Source organism: Drosophila busckii, unplaced genomic scaffold (genome assembly GCF_011750605.1).
Source record: "Drosophila busckii strain San Diego stock center, stock number 13000-0081.31 unplaced genomic scaffold, ASM1175060v1 chrUn_07, whole genome shotgun sequence".
Classification (NCBI taxonomy): domain Eukaryota; kingdom Metazoa; phylum Arthropoda; class Insecta; order Diptera; family Drosophilidae; genus Drosophila; species Drosophila busckii.
Window position 1 is genome coordinate 1255574 of NW_022872723.1, and position 13223 is coordinate 1268796.

Genomic DNA, 13223 nt, shown 5'->3' on the forward strand with positions numbered 1-13223 from the left:
TCAAAACTTAGTTCCTCACCAACTGAGTTGAAAATATATATGTACATATGTACATGTAAGCATGTACACACATTTGTATATATATACGCATACATACACACATGTAAATGTAATTGCGTTAATATTAAAAAATAAATAAACACATTCAACACTTTACTGATAACCACAGGCCAGTTGGCGTTGTTATCGCTGTTGTCGTCTAATCGTGACTACGACAACCAGCAACCTCCACTACACGACCACACGACCACTCTCACAATATTTGCACCCTTCCGTATCACCTACACACCAAATACAGGCTGTGGTCGTGGTCGTCCAAATTCCTCTACCCTATGCCCCATATCCAGTATCATAGTAATACTGGCATCTGACCGAAACATTCTGCTGTGTGCATTAGAATACGCAAATGAATAAGTAATTGGAAAATTTGTAAAGTACATACTTTTATATTATTTGTAGGCATAAAGCCACACTTTAATCATAAGTAAGATTACTAAATTCAACACTCGCATGAACTAATTGTATTTAATTTATTGTTAACATAAATATGTCTGCCTTGTGCATGTTAATTTTTAAGCCAATAAAGTTAAAAATAGCTGAATACATACACATTCACGTACATAGTATAAACATATACACATAACACATATATACATCTTTTACACAAATTTAATTTAATATAAGAAAGTATGCATCAAAAGTCCAAATTAGCGAGCACTTGTCACCGACTATTCCAATTCAATATAAATCTGTTGTTCCAGTATAAAGGGGATGTCATGGCGGTCACCGCCTCTCCAGCTACGTGGAATAGTGTAAGGCCTAGTCCGAGTAAAATGACTGATTAAACTTGCCCAGCTCCAATGTAATATGTGTATATATACAAACATACACATGTGTATGTACATATTTATGAGTAATGTACATATAGTATATGCAAGTGTAAATTTATAGAAATTTTCATTGACGTGTGAAAATGAAAATTCAACAAAAATGAATTCAATCTTTTTTCGTCTGTTGTGTTTGTGTGTGCGTGTATGTAGTCCTTATTATTATGTGCCAGCGAATCGATGATTTTATATATATTTTCATTTTAATTCAGGTTAGTCTTAGCAGTCACCAGCAAAAGCGGTAGCTATGTTAAGCAAAAATATTAACATCAAAAGCAACAGAAACATGAAAGTCTGTTAGACTGGCAGAAGGAGCAAGCAAATAAAAACTAATCATGAGTCGCCAGGAAACTTCAAAGATCATGTCCGCAGTCGAAGACACGTCGTCTTCAGCAGGACTTACAACGATCACAACATTAGGAACATCACAAGTAGTAAGAACAGGTACAGAACCAACATTTGTGGGCGCAACATGCAGTAAAATCTCAACATCAACGCCTCAAAAATGCGATGTTTTGGATCAGGAATCACATGAGTTTATTAATCGCAGCGTAACTAGCGAAATAGATCCCAGTGATGGCAGCGTCGCCTGCGACGTGTCACTGTCTTTGTCTATTAATAGCAGCAGCAGCGGAGTCAGTCCCGTGGCTAAGCGACATCTAAGCTCCGCCAATCTGTCCCGTATTCGCCCACAATCTAGCTATTCGGCACGCGTGCTTATCTTTGACGACTCCGATCAAGAAGTGGCTGCGACTGCAACATCAGTAACAACAGGTGCTAACAGTGCTGATGGCAGTAGCGGTGTGGAGTTGTTACCATCATCTCCAGCCAAGCTGGTACATGATAGCAGCAATGGCTCATCTCTGGTTCGGAATCTCAATTTAACCAAGAGCTCAAGCGGCGGCCTTTCTGGTAGCTCTAGCTCACTGCACTCCCGGGGATACACGGCTCTGTTGCGCAAGATTTCTTACCAGCAGCACACCAACTCTTTGCGCACCGTAAGCAGCGGTAAGTGATTGTTATTCTTCTTTAAACATTTTCTTAACTTTAAGTCTTTATTCTTTGTATTCATTAGAAGCGTCCAATCTGGTGCGGATGCGTCATTCGTCGCTGGGCAAGTCGGCGCCCTGTCTTACTGGCAAATATTTCCGGCAGGAGCTCTGCAATAACTCATCGCAAATGGGTGGAATCGTAGGCACAGGTGCGGTAGCGGGTGCTGGCGGTATACAAAACTCGTTGGCCTCACCTGGTCTTAACATCTCGCGCTCTGGGAGCGGCGTTGCTTTGACTAAGCATCATCATCATCATCATCATCATCTGCATGGCGTAGTGATGCGTGGCTCGAATACAAGTTCTGGTGTTGCGGGCAGTGGCGGTGGGTGCAGTCCAGCTGGAGGAGGTGTGGCTCATCACCGTCTTAGTTTGGTAACCAATGCAGCGGGAGCTGCTGTCGGCTCACGCGCACATTCGCCATACTCAGCTAGCCCGGCGGACAGTCCCCGTCTCAACTCGCCAATGCCTTTTGCCTTTGCGCCCATTAAACGCATTGCTTCTTGTCGTGGCGTGGTCGATGGCAGGCGCTGGTCTGTAGCATCGTTGCCCTCATCCGGCTATGGGACTACACCAGGAAGCTCTAATTTATCGGTAAGCATTCAGAAGTCAAAATCATTAGTCTCAATTATTCATTGCCATTTCTTCAGTCGCAATGCTCTAGCCAAGAAGCGCTAAACCACTTTCCGCATAACATTCCGCCTGGTCAAGAGGAGGCAGCTGCTCTCGCCGCTGGAGCTTGCTGCGCGGAGCATTTAAAGCAGCATTGCTCTAAGCATTGCGCTTTATTGCTCGCTGCCTGCAAGCAGCAGCAGCACCAGCATCATACAGCAAAGCTTTCCCAGCTGCAGCCGCAATCATTAAAGCCACAAACGGCTTGTATTAATTGCTGTGCAGAGCTGAGCGTTGTCTGCAATAGTAATAGTAGTGTCGCGCCTTCATCATCTGTGACTGGAAGCATTGGCACAGGTCGCATGTCGCCCTATTTTCGCCCGCGATCTCGTTCCCTGTCAAGCCCGTCGCGTTCTCCAATTGTCGACAATGAAATTGCAGTAATGAATACTCTGTATAAAGAGCGATTTCCTAAGGCCACACAGCAAATGGAGGAGCGCCTGAAGCACTTTATTAACGAAAACAAAAGTGCTGCGTGCAGCAGCTTTCGAGATTCGCAGCCAATTGTACGGTATGTATCAGGAGGACTACATCGGTAAACTCTCTATTAAACAAATGTTGGCTTTTCTTGCATTCTGCAGCTTTGTCCATCATCAGGTGTTGGAGATGGCACGTGACTGCTTACACAAATCCGAAGCCAAGCTGATAACGTCCCAGTACTTTTACGAACTAAGCGAAAATCTGGAGCGACTGCTGCTCGAAACCAAAGAGAAGTCGCCAGAAGCTGCTGCCGAATTGAGCGGTGTCATTAAAAAGTTACTCTTAATTATCTCACGTCCTGCACGATTGCTGGAGTGCCTAGAATTCGATCCCCAGGAATTTTACGAGCTCCTTGAGGCAGCTGAAGGCCATGCCAAAGCGATGCCTGTAATCAAGGCAGATATACCACAGTATATCATACAAAAGCTTGGTCTGAATCGTGATCCCATTGCAGAGCTTCAGCAGGAGATGCGCGAAACGCAGCAAATGTGCGCCGAGCAAGTGACTAGAACTGGGACTGTTGTGGACAAGCTAACCGAAACCCAGCCCATTCCACTGCTTAATTCACCACTCACATCGGCGGCTAAGCAGTTAAGCAGCCTCACACTTGACGCCATCCACCTGGATACCACAAATAATTCCGGTGGCAGCGGAAGCTGCACCCCCCAGCCAATAATCCCACAACAGCCGCCGCAAACACCAGTATTTTGCGATGTACAGCCTACGCCCAGCTTTGCCTTGGCTATAAGTCAGCTGAGTACGCCCATTGACTCAGTGGCTGCCAAGCATCAGCAGCAGCCATTGCCTCATGAAAATGATTTTGATATTGCAAAGCTGATCTCGAACGGAGCCTATGGCGCCGTCTATCTGGTAAAGCACGTAACAACGCGCCAGCGCTTTGCAATGAAAAAAATCAACAAGAATAATCTCATATTGCGCAATCAAGTAGAGCAGGTATTTGCCGAGAGGGACATATTGTCGTTTGCGGACAATCCTTTTGTAGTTAGCATGTACTGCTCCTTTGAGACAAAGAAGCACCTGTGCTTGGTTATGGAGTATGTCGAAGGCGGCGATTGCGGCACGCTGTTGAAAAACATTGGACCGCTTCCGGCTGATATGGCGCGCTTCTACTTCGCCGAAACAGTATTAGCCGTGGAGTATCTGCACAGCTATGGCATTGTGCACCGCGATCTCAAGCCAGATAATCTGCTAATCACAGCCCTGGGACACATAAAGCTCACTGACTTTGGGTTATCCAAAATGGGCCTCATGTCACTGGCTACCAATCTATATGAGGGCTATATTGATTCGGAAACACGACAATTTTCAGACAAGCAGGTAAGCTTTAGTCTAAGCGTCAGGATTGCACCAATATAATTTAGGTTGGCGAATTGAATATTATCTTATAGTTGCAAACTTTACTACTCCCAATATAATTTTCCGCATGCTATGATCTCTTAGCTATATTTGATTATCTCGACATTTTAAAACATTTGAAATTTTATTTTTCACCTTAAAATGTTTCATATGCATATACTTATTTACAAGTGGACCAGGTTAAAGTTGGGCGCCACCAACATTTAAATACACTTTGACTAGGGTTTGGCAGCAAACACACGCATGCACTCACAAACACATACACACAAAACAGCTAACGCGTTACAACAGTCGTTTTCGCTGTAGCGTCAGCAACGACGCCGCCGCTGCGTCGGCAGCAAGTGCACCCCGCCTGTCTATATTGAAAATTTGAAATGTGAATAATTTCCTAATGTTATTTATCCGATCGTTTTGAAATCACAATCGGTCGAAAACATGACTAGGCAATTTTGTGATTTTTTTCAGATTTTAAAGATTTTTTTTACTGCTTTATATGGTTTTTTTCGATTTGCGGGGGAGGGGGGAGGAAAATACAAAATAAAATAAAAGCGTTCGGGTTTGGATATAGGAGCACCTATATACCAAATGGTTGCTCTAGCTCTTATAGTTTCTGAGAAACAGATACAGACGGACCGACGGACAGACGGACATGGCTATATCGACTCAGCTCGTCGAGCTGGTCAAGAATATATATAACTTTATGGGGTCTGCCACGCCCCCTTCTCCCTGTTACATAAATTTGAGCAACTTCATAATACCCTTTTTCCATTTTTTACAAAAATGTCAAAGTGTATAAAAAGGCAATTTGAACAAAACAAAAGTAAAGCTCTTATTCAAAAGAATACAGCTCTTATTTCACCCCTTAACTTAAATAATGAGAAAAGCATTAATCGTATAACTGTGAACCGGTGGATGCTGCATGTGTATCCTATGAATGGAGCAAACGAAACAGCAAAGACAAAGACACGTGGGTCACCGCCCCAAGACCCTTTTAAATCCAAAGATTCGTTGTGTGATTTATTCAAATACTACATGTCTTATGTTTTTGCTTAAGGTATATGGGACACCTGAGTATATAGCACCTGAGGTGATTTTGCGTCAAGGCTATGGTAAGCCGGTTGACTGGTGGTCGATGGGTATCATTCTTTATGAGTTTCTGATTGGCTGCGTGCCATTTTTTGGGGAGACCGCTGAGGAGTTGTTCGCACACACTGTCAACGATGACATTGAGTGGCCAGACAGCGAAGATTGGCCTGTGCAATCAGAAGCGAAGGACATTATAACGGAGCTGCTACAGCAGAATCCTCGCGACCGTCTTGGCACCCAGACTGGCGCCCTAGAGGTGAAGGAGCATGTGTATTTTCAAGGTATGGACTGGAACTCTTTGCTGCGCCAGAAAGCAGAGTTTGTACCTCAACTATCGCATGATGACGATACCAGCTACTTTGATAGTACGTATTCCTCAAAAAAAATTTACAATATACGCAGAGAAGTTATTTAATATATTTTTCAGCGCGCATGGATCGCTACAACCATGATCTGGGCGGCGAGGATACCGACGACACTGATGACACCCCCGTCTTTGGTAGCTTCAACTCGTATACTCCGCAATATCGAAAGCAACATTATAGCTGGTCACGCCACCCGACGCCACCCACCACTATAACGGACGGCAGCCTCAAGGCAATGCCAGCTATATCGACAGCAGCAGCAACATTGCCTTCGCATGCGCAAGAAGGAGCAATAGCCGTCAAGGCAACTGGTGCGACGACGAAGCTTAAGCCATTAGCTGCGAGCCAAGAGGGCGTAGCCAAAAAGTTCTTGAATACACCGCAGTTGCGCAAGTTGGACGTAAGTATACAGTCATCTATAGCAGTCGCTAGGATTTCAATCTAAAGCTAATTGTGTTCCGCGCTCAGCTTTCCTCCACCTGCCCGAAGGTACCATCTACGCCTGATACTGAGTACTTGCCGGAGCTGTTGCACAATGTCACAATTGGGAACGACGCTGAGTTGCGCATGCTCAAGCACTACTTGCAACAGCCCACTACAGCGGTTGGACGCATGCAGCAGCGTCACAGCATGCCACCGAACACAACTACAATTATTAGCACGCCGGCAACGCCGCCGCCGCCAATGCAATCTGTGGCGTCAACGATAACCCCGCATCCTCAGTCGCAGCCGCAGTTGACAAGCGTGAGTAGTTTTTCGCGCAGCACGCCGGAGAGTTCACAGACGGACAGCGACGATTTTTCACCACAAATAAATCGCAAGCGTAAAGGTGTCTGTGCGCGAGACATTTTGCCACGTTTCTCTATTTCCATTGAGGACGAGACCATTAGTGCAGGCAGCTCCTCTACGGAAAATATGAATTTAAATATCCGTGAGCAATCACCGTTGGCGCTGCAGCACCAGCCTAAGTCGATGGACGGCAGCAGCAGCAGCGCTTCGTGTGGAGGTGGCACCAAGCATCATCGTTCTCGTTCTATTGTAAAGTCTGCTTCGGCCCTGGGACTCTCGCTAATGTCATCTATAGACAATACACAACTGGCGGCTCATCTGTCTGGTATACAATCGCCTGGCGGTGGCAACGGTTCAAGCACGGCCAGCTCTAGAGATACATCGCCATGTCGCGAGCTCTCTCCGTTAGTCACAAATCTAAAACCACCAATAATTATACGTCGGGGTCCACGTGGATTTGGCTTCACAGTGCACACCATACGCGTCTACTACGGAGACACAGACTTCTACACTATGCACCATCTAGTCATGGCCGTAGATGAGTTTAGTCCCGCCTTTGAGGCGGGCTTGCGTCCGGCCGATCTGATCACCCATGTGAATGGTGAGGCGGTGCAAGGCCTATTCCACACCCAGGTGCTCCAGCTGCTGCTTAGCGGAGGAGAACATGTAACGCTCCGTGCAACTCCATTGGAGCATACCAGCATACAGAGTGGTGGACGCAAGCGCGACCTTATGCAGAGCAAGCTGGCGAAGAAGGGCCTCAATAGGCAGAAGAAGCAGACGAAACGAGAACACGACAAGAAACGGAAGACATCACTTTTCCGACGTATTAGCAGTAAGCGGGCCAATGCCGAAATGCAACAGGTGAGCAAAAGATTTAAGGGGAGCTATGCATATAACTTATATTTTCTTTAACTTTTGTGATCTTGTGTGATTTGCCTTTTTAGTATTCGGCGGGCACTAGCTCGCCCACCACGCCCTCAGCGCGTAATTTGTCGCCCTTGGATTCGTCGTACCACAGCAGCAGTTGCTGCCAGTCGGCAGTCAATTCGTCGTCGCAATCGACATCTCCATCATCATCATCTCCAAATACGCCCACCGGATCCAGCTCGGGCAATGGCAACATTACAACCTCTAACTCGGCTCCGCTTGCACCAGTGGCTGCATTGTGTGTCCAATTACCTGTGTCACCAGGCACCAGTTCGGTCGTCTTGCTTCCGCATGTGGGCGCTGTTGTGGGTAGTAGCGCCACATCTGTCGGCAATGTTCCAGGTAACTCCTACATTCACAATTCATAATGACTGATCGCTAATTTGTTTTTCCCATATATAGTGTCGCCTACAGGAGTCGTGCCTCAGTTGTACCAACGTCCATCAACGCTACATGGTCTAAAGCACAAGCTTCACGCTGCCGCGGCAAGTGGAGCTGCGGCCAGCGGCACTACGGGCGGTCTTAAAACACTGCATACTACGAGCAATACTGCATTGCCCAATAGACGAAAGTCCGTAGGTCATATACCACTCTCCCCTTTGGCACGCACACCTTCACCGTCACCGCTGCCGTCTTCGCCAACACGCTCACCGTCGCCGCTGGCTTTCCCTCTTGTTGGTCACCAACCTGGTGCATCGAACACCACGCAGTCGTATAGTCCAGGCAGCACATTGCCCACGTTGCAGGCGGTGGTTAGTGCTAACACGAAGAAGACTGGCTTTGCACGCACCAAATCCGTAGAGCCCAGCTCCCCGCTTTTGCGGCGAGCTCTTTCTCCGGATCGTCTGCATCCGCGTAGTGCCGAAACGAAAATATCGCCGTTGTGCTGCTCCCCACCCATCAAGCAGCAAACTCAACATCAGCATCGTGTAGTTGCAGCATCATGGCGACCTGCTCCTGGTGCCTCTGGATCAAGTGCCTCTGCTACACACCAGCCAAATCAGCTGCCAGTCAACAGCAGCGCTGATGAATCTCAAAGGCAGACAGTTCTTATAGGTGCATCTGCGGGGGCTGGAGCAGCAGCCCCTGTGTCTGCTCAACCCGAACAAGCAACGAACAATGTGGTAAACATACCCAGCAACTGTGAGCCACTACCGCGCATTGCTGAGGAGAAGGACTCGCCGACTAGCATCCAGGGCAGCTGCAACGTATCCGAAGGTTTCATGCCGGCCATCGAAGAGTATGCCGAAGGCGAGTCATCGTCATCGCCTACACAAACACTGGAGAGGCCTGCAGTAAAATTAGAGCTATCTGAGCGACCCATAAGAGCCGACCGCGGTATGCTGTGATATCTATCACAATAGTTGTAATATTTTGTACTCACCAAAGGTTATTTCTATTTGCAGTTAAATCAAGAGAGTCGACTGCCCAAAGCAAGACATCAATCAGTGGATGTGGCAAAACATTAATAACAACGACTGGAATGTCAGATACTGGCGAGGACCTATCTTCAGCTTCTGGGAGCAGAAAGCCCATACCCACTACAACATTAGTAACCGCTGCTACAGAAACAACATCAATGTCTGCAACAAGCGTAAACACAAACACCACCTTGACTGCCAAGCAGAAAAAGTAGCGCCAGAAAAATTGATGTTTTTGTTTTAAATTTCATGTTTAGCGTTTTATCTCAATGTCCCACATAAATGTTAATAATTGCAAAGAGCAAAAAGGCGTCCCAATTTAGTCAGAGTAATTAAGGGATTGCAAACCAAGATTATTGTTTTTCTTGGGCAATACCGCACTAAATTAAAAAAAAAAATAATTGTAATTAGAAAATTGTCCCAGAAATATACTTTCTAGTATGTAGTTTCTTATTTAACAAATTGATAAAATTATTGTACATTATAGAAGGAATAATTAACAAGATACTACCGAAGAGCCCAAAAAGCATTATAAAAGCAGGAACTTGCAATTATAAATAACTTATATTGTACATAAATGTATAACATTACTAGATTTACAGTGTCGTTAGCAGAAACTAAAAGGCTTGAAGAAATTGCGTCGGAATAGCAAACATAAATTGACTGTGGACTGGAAAATACAAATCCTTACAACCAACTACTCTGCTTGCTCAGTTCAAGTACTCTAGCGTTTTTGCGAATCTATATACATACTATCCTGAATTCAATTAAAAATTTCTTTAAAATAAATGTGTCCTATATGTATGTGCGATTAAATTTACTGTTTGTCCTTATTCTTCGAGCTCAGCCTTAAAACAGTTCAAATTATTTTAAACATCGATTTTGATCTTATCGCGATATTGTAACCGACGATATTTACTTTATATATGTATATTTTCAAAACAAAAATATGGATGTGGTCGATATAAAAATAAAAAAATAATTTTCTTAGGCATTTGCTTTTGCCATTTTGCTTTTGGTATCTGATGCCACAAGCTTAATAGCAGCTGCGAAGTTCCCCCGAGTATTAGATGCTTGTCATCCAAAGGGGCATGATTGGTTATGAACTCACCAATAGGGTGAGGTTTAAGGCCTTTCGCAATGATCGAAATAATAATAAATTCAGCATCGCTTATGAAAAATTTTCGGGCAACAAGAGCCGCAAATTCGGCTGATTGTGTGGGTAACACCATGTAAGTAACATGGCGATTTTAGGGGTGCGTACACTCATGCCGTTCTCTGGTCTGAACTCACAACAATAGGGTGAAGGGTTAAGGCACTTTCGCTATGATCGGAAATAATAATAAAATCAGCATCGCAAAATAAAAATATCGATATTTTGGTGCAACAGCAACAGCCCCATTTATTATATTAAAAGCTATGCAATTATTAACATTTATGTGGGACATTGAGATAAAACGCTAAACATGAAATTTAAAACAAAAACATCAATTTTTCTGGCGCTACTTTTTCTGCTTGGCAGTCAAGGTGGTGTTTGTGTTTACGCTTGTTGCAGACATTGATGTTGTTTCTGTAGCAGCGGTTACTAATGATGGAATAAAATTATATTTTCTCTATAAAAGTTTCGAAAATGTATAGTGTTTCATATTGTGCACTACATTGCCATTACTAAATCATTACAATTACACATAATAAATACATTTTTTTTTATAATCTTAGATTCGTTTTTATTAATCATTTAATTGACCAAAATTGAAAATAATTGTTAGTTAAAACAAAAATATCTAATTCACATTAAAATAGTGCTTTTATTATAAAATATTATAACAATCTCTAGTTCAAGACACCTAAATCGAATGTTTGGATCCGATTCTGGTATAAAATGCAATTTTATGTCAGATTAATAATCTTGTTACTTTTTTAAACCAGGACTTAAGTATTTTCTATATAAGCTACATTTAAATGGATGGAATATTTTTATATTATACTTTCTAGTAGCTATCGATAATGTAGTTCATATCGAATTGCCAGCAATACAGTCAAATCGATTTATTTGCCAGCTGTGCAGCTGAGTTTGTATATAAAATACTTTATTTCACGCCAAATCACCAAATATGTTGCCAAAATTAAAGATATCAGCTTTTCTGCTAAAGGTAAGCAATAATTCCAGCTCACTTTATATGTACTGTGATAAAAAAAATGGGCTTAAAAACTCTCACAGCGTCTAGAGCGCGTCAAGCTGCAGTGCAGCGGGTGCCTATATGGCGTATTCTATGGCGACGGGACTCTACTTCTGTTAAGCTTTAATGTCGAGTCGAGTGTGGGACAACTGAACTATGAGCATATGCAGCACAAATTCCCCGCCGAACTAGATCTTTGTGGATTGGTGAAGTTTGGAGAGTGTTCGGATGCGAAGGCACATATGAGTGAGATTATTTCGTCGGTGGATATTACAGATAATCCAATATTGCTGCAATGCCAACTTGGCACGGTGGTAGGACTACGTGCAGCGTTCTTTGTCCATGGCAAACTGGAGGATGTGCCGTACGAGGTAATGGAGGCGGCTCAACTCTACAACGATTTTTGCTTTACTAAATTAAAGTGCGGCTTCTATCTACATACATCGCCTACACCAGAGGCAATAGCGAAGGAGCTGCAGTCATTGCGCAAGCGCGTTGCCGACGGTAGTCTCGTCTTCAATGTACCCAACACAAAGATCTTCGTCAGCAGTAGCTGTGGCACTCAGCACAAAAATTTTAGCAACGAGTCGGTAATTGAGCAACTCATTGCTGAAATTCCCATTTCAACTGAAACCCACACACCAAGTGGCACAAACGGCAACAAGAAAAAGCCAGCTGTCATTGCAGCTCCTGATTTGGCGAAGCATTATGGCGCGATGGGCTGCGCCTACGATGTTATTAATATAGATGTGCTGCGTTCTCGCACTCGGGAAACACCAGCAAGGGACGCCAGACCGCACTCGGCATTAAGCATTTGTGTAACGAACGAGGAGCCCTGCAAAGTTGAGGTACCGCTAGAACTTGAGGCAATGGCCATACTGTGCAAGAAGACGAGGCTCCTGCGTCTGTACGATGTGCTTATCGAGAGTATTTGCCGTGCATTACGCCTTTTCGAACAGTGTTTGGTAGAGAGACTCACCGACTCCGATCAGCAGTCGGCCAAAAAGTTTTTGGCACCACGTAGCTATCACTTTTATCCTCAGGAGTTTGGACACTTTCTCAGCTGCGCGTATTTGGAAACGGTTAACGACGATGAGCCCTGTGTGCAGGAAAAGCGCAAGCGGCTCCATCGACAGTTTGCTCTGCCAGCGACACGCCCCTATTTTAGGCGTGCTAATCAGTGTCGTTTTCAGGGCGACGTACACGCTGAGGACACGGCAAGCTGGACGCCGCTGTTGAATACACACTTGGGTGTGCGACCCAGCGGGGTGGTGGATGGCAAGGAGTATCTGGTGAATGGAAATTATCATTATTATCACTATTTACAGCAACAAGTGCAGGATAAGGGCTGGGGATGTGCCTATCGCTCGCTACAGACGATCTGCTCGTGGTTCCTGCTCCAGGGCTATACTGAGCGTGCGATTCCTATGCATATAGAGGTTCAGGAGTATTTGCATAAAATCAATGACAAGCCCGCATCGTTTGTGGGCTCCTCACAGTGGATTGGCTCAACGGAGCTGAGCATGTGCCTGCAAGGTTTTCTTAATGTGGACTCCAAGATACTGCATGTGGCCTCTGGTGCAGAGCTAACGACGATTACCTCGGAACTGGCAATGCACTTTCAGACTCAGGGCACCCCGGTTATGATTGGAGGCGGCGTGCTTGCCCACACCATCATTGGCATCGATTACTGCGTACAAACTGGACAAGCGAAGTTTTTGATACTCGATCCACACTACACAGGCGCTGATGATTTGGGCACTATCCAGTCTAAGGGGTGGTGCGGGTGGAAAAGTATGGATTTTTGGGATAAGCGCAGCTACTATAATCTCTGCATGCCGCAGCGACCAATTTTATACTAAACGTTCCCTTTACTTGCTTTTCATAATTGATAATGTATGTCAAAACTACATGAGATCTATGAATTTAGAACTGTACTGTACTTTTATATATTAAATATGTATGTATTAACAAGATAGTGAGTGG

At 44.6% G+C, this 13223-nt stretch overlaps 2 protein-coding genes across 2 annotated transcripts; both read left to right on the top strand.

Annotated features, from left to right (window-relative positions):
• The first annotated feature begins 1114 nt into the window (after nucleotides 1-1114).
• LOC108600248 (microtubule-associated serine/threonine-protein kinase 3) lies at nucleotides 1115-9981 on the top strand. Its single transcript, XM_033294711.1, has 10 exons — nucleotides 1115-1895; nucleotides 1963-2531; nucleotides 2588-3120; nucleotides 3191-4427; nucleotides 5521-5917; nucleotides 5980-6317; nucleotides 6386-7570; nucleotides 7654-7978; nucleotides 8039-8974; nucleotides 9043-9981. The coding sequence occupies exons 1-10, from the start codon at nucleotides 1223-1225 to the stop codon at nucleotides 9270-9272; spliced, it is 6423 nt and encodes a 2140-aa protein (XP_033150602.1). The 5' UTR covers nucleotides 1115-1222; the 3' UTR covers nucleotides 9273-9981.
• A 1138-nt stretch (nucleotides 9982-11119) lies between these two features.
• Nucleotides 11120-13196, top strand: LOC108600464 (probable Ufm1-specific protease 2). The gene is made up of 2 exons (XM_017988058.2): nucleotides 11120-11210; nucleotides 11279-13196. The coding sequence occupies exons 1-2, from the start codon at nucleotides 11172-11174 to the stop codon at nucleotides 13097-13099; spliced, it is 1860 nt and encodes a 619-aa protein (XP_017843547.1). The 5' UTR covers nucleotides 11120-11171; the 3' UTR covers nucleotides 13100-13196.
• Nucleotides 13197-13223: the final 27 nt, after the last annotated feature.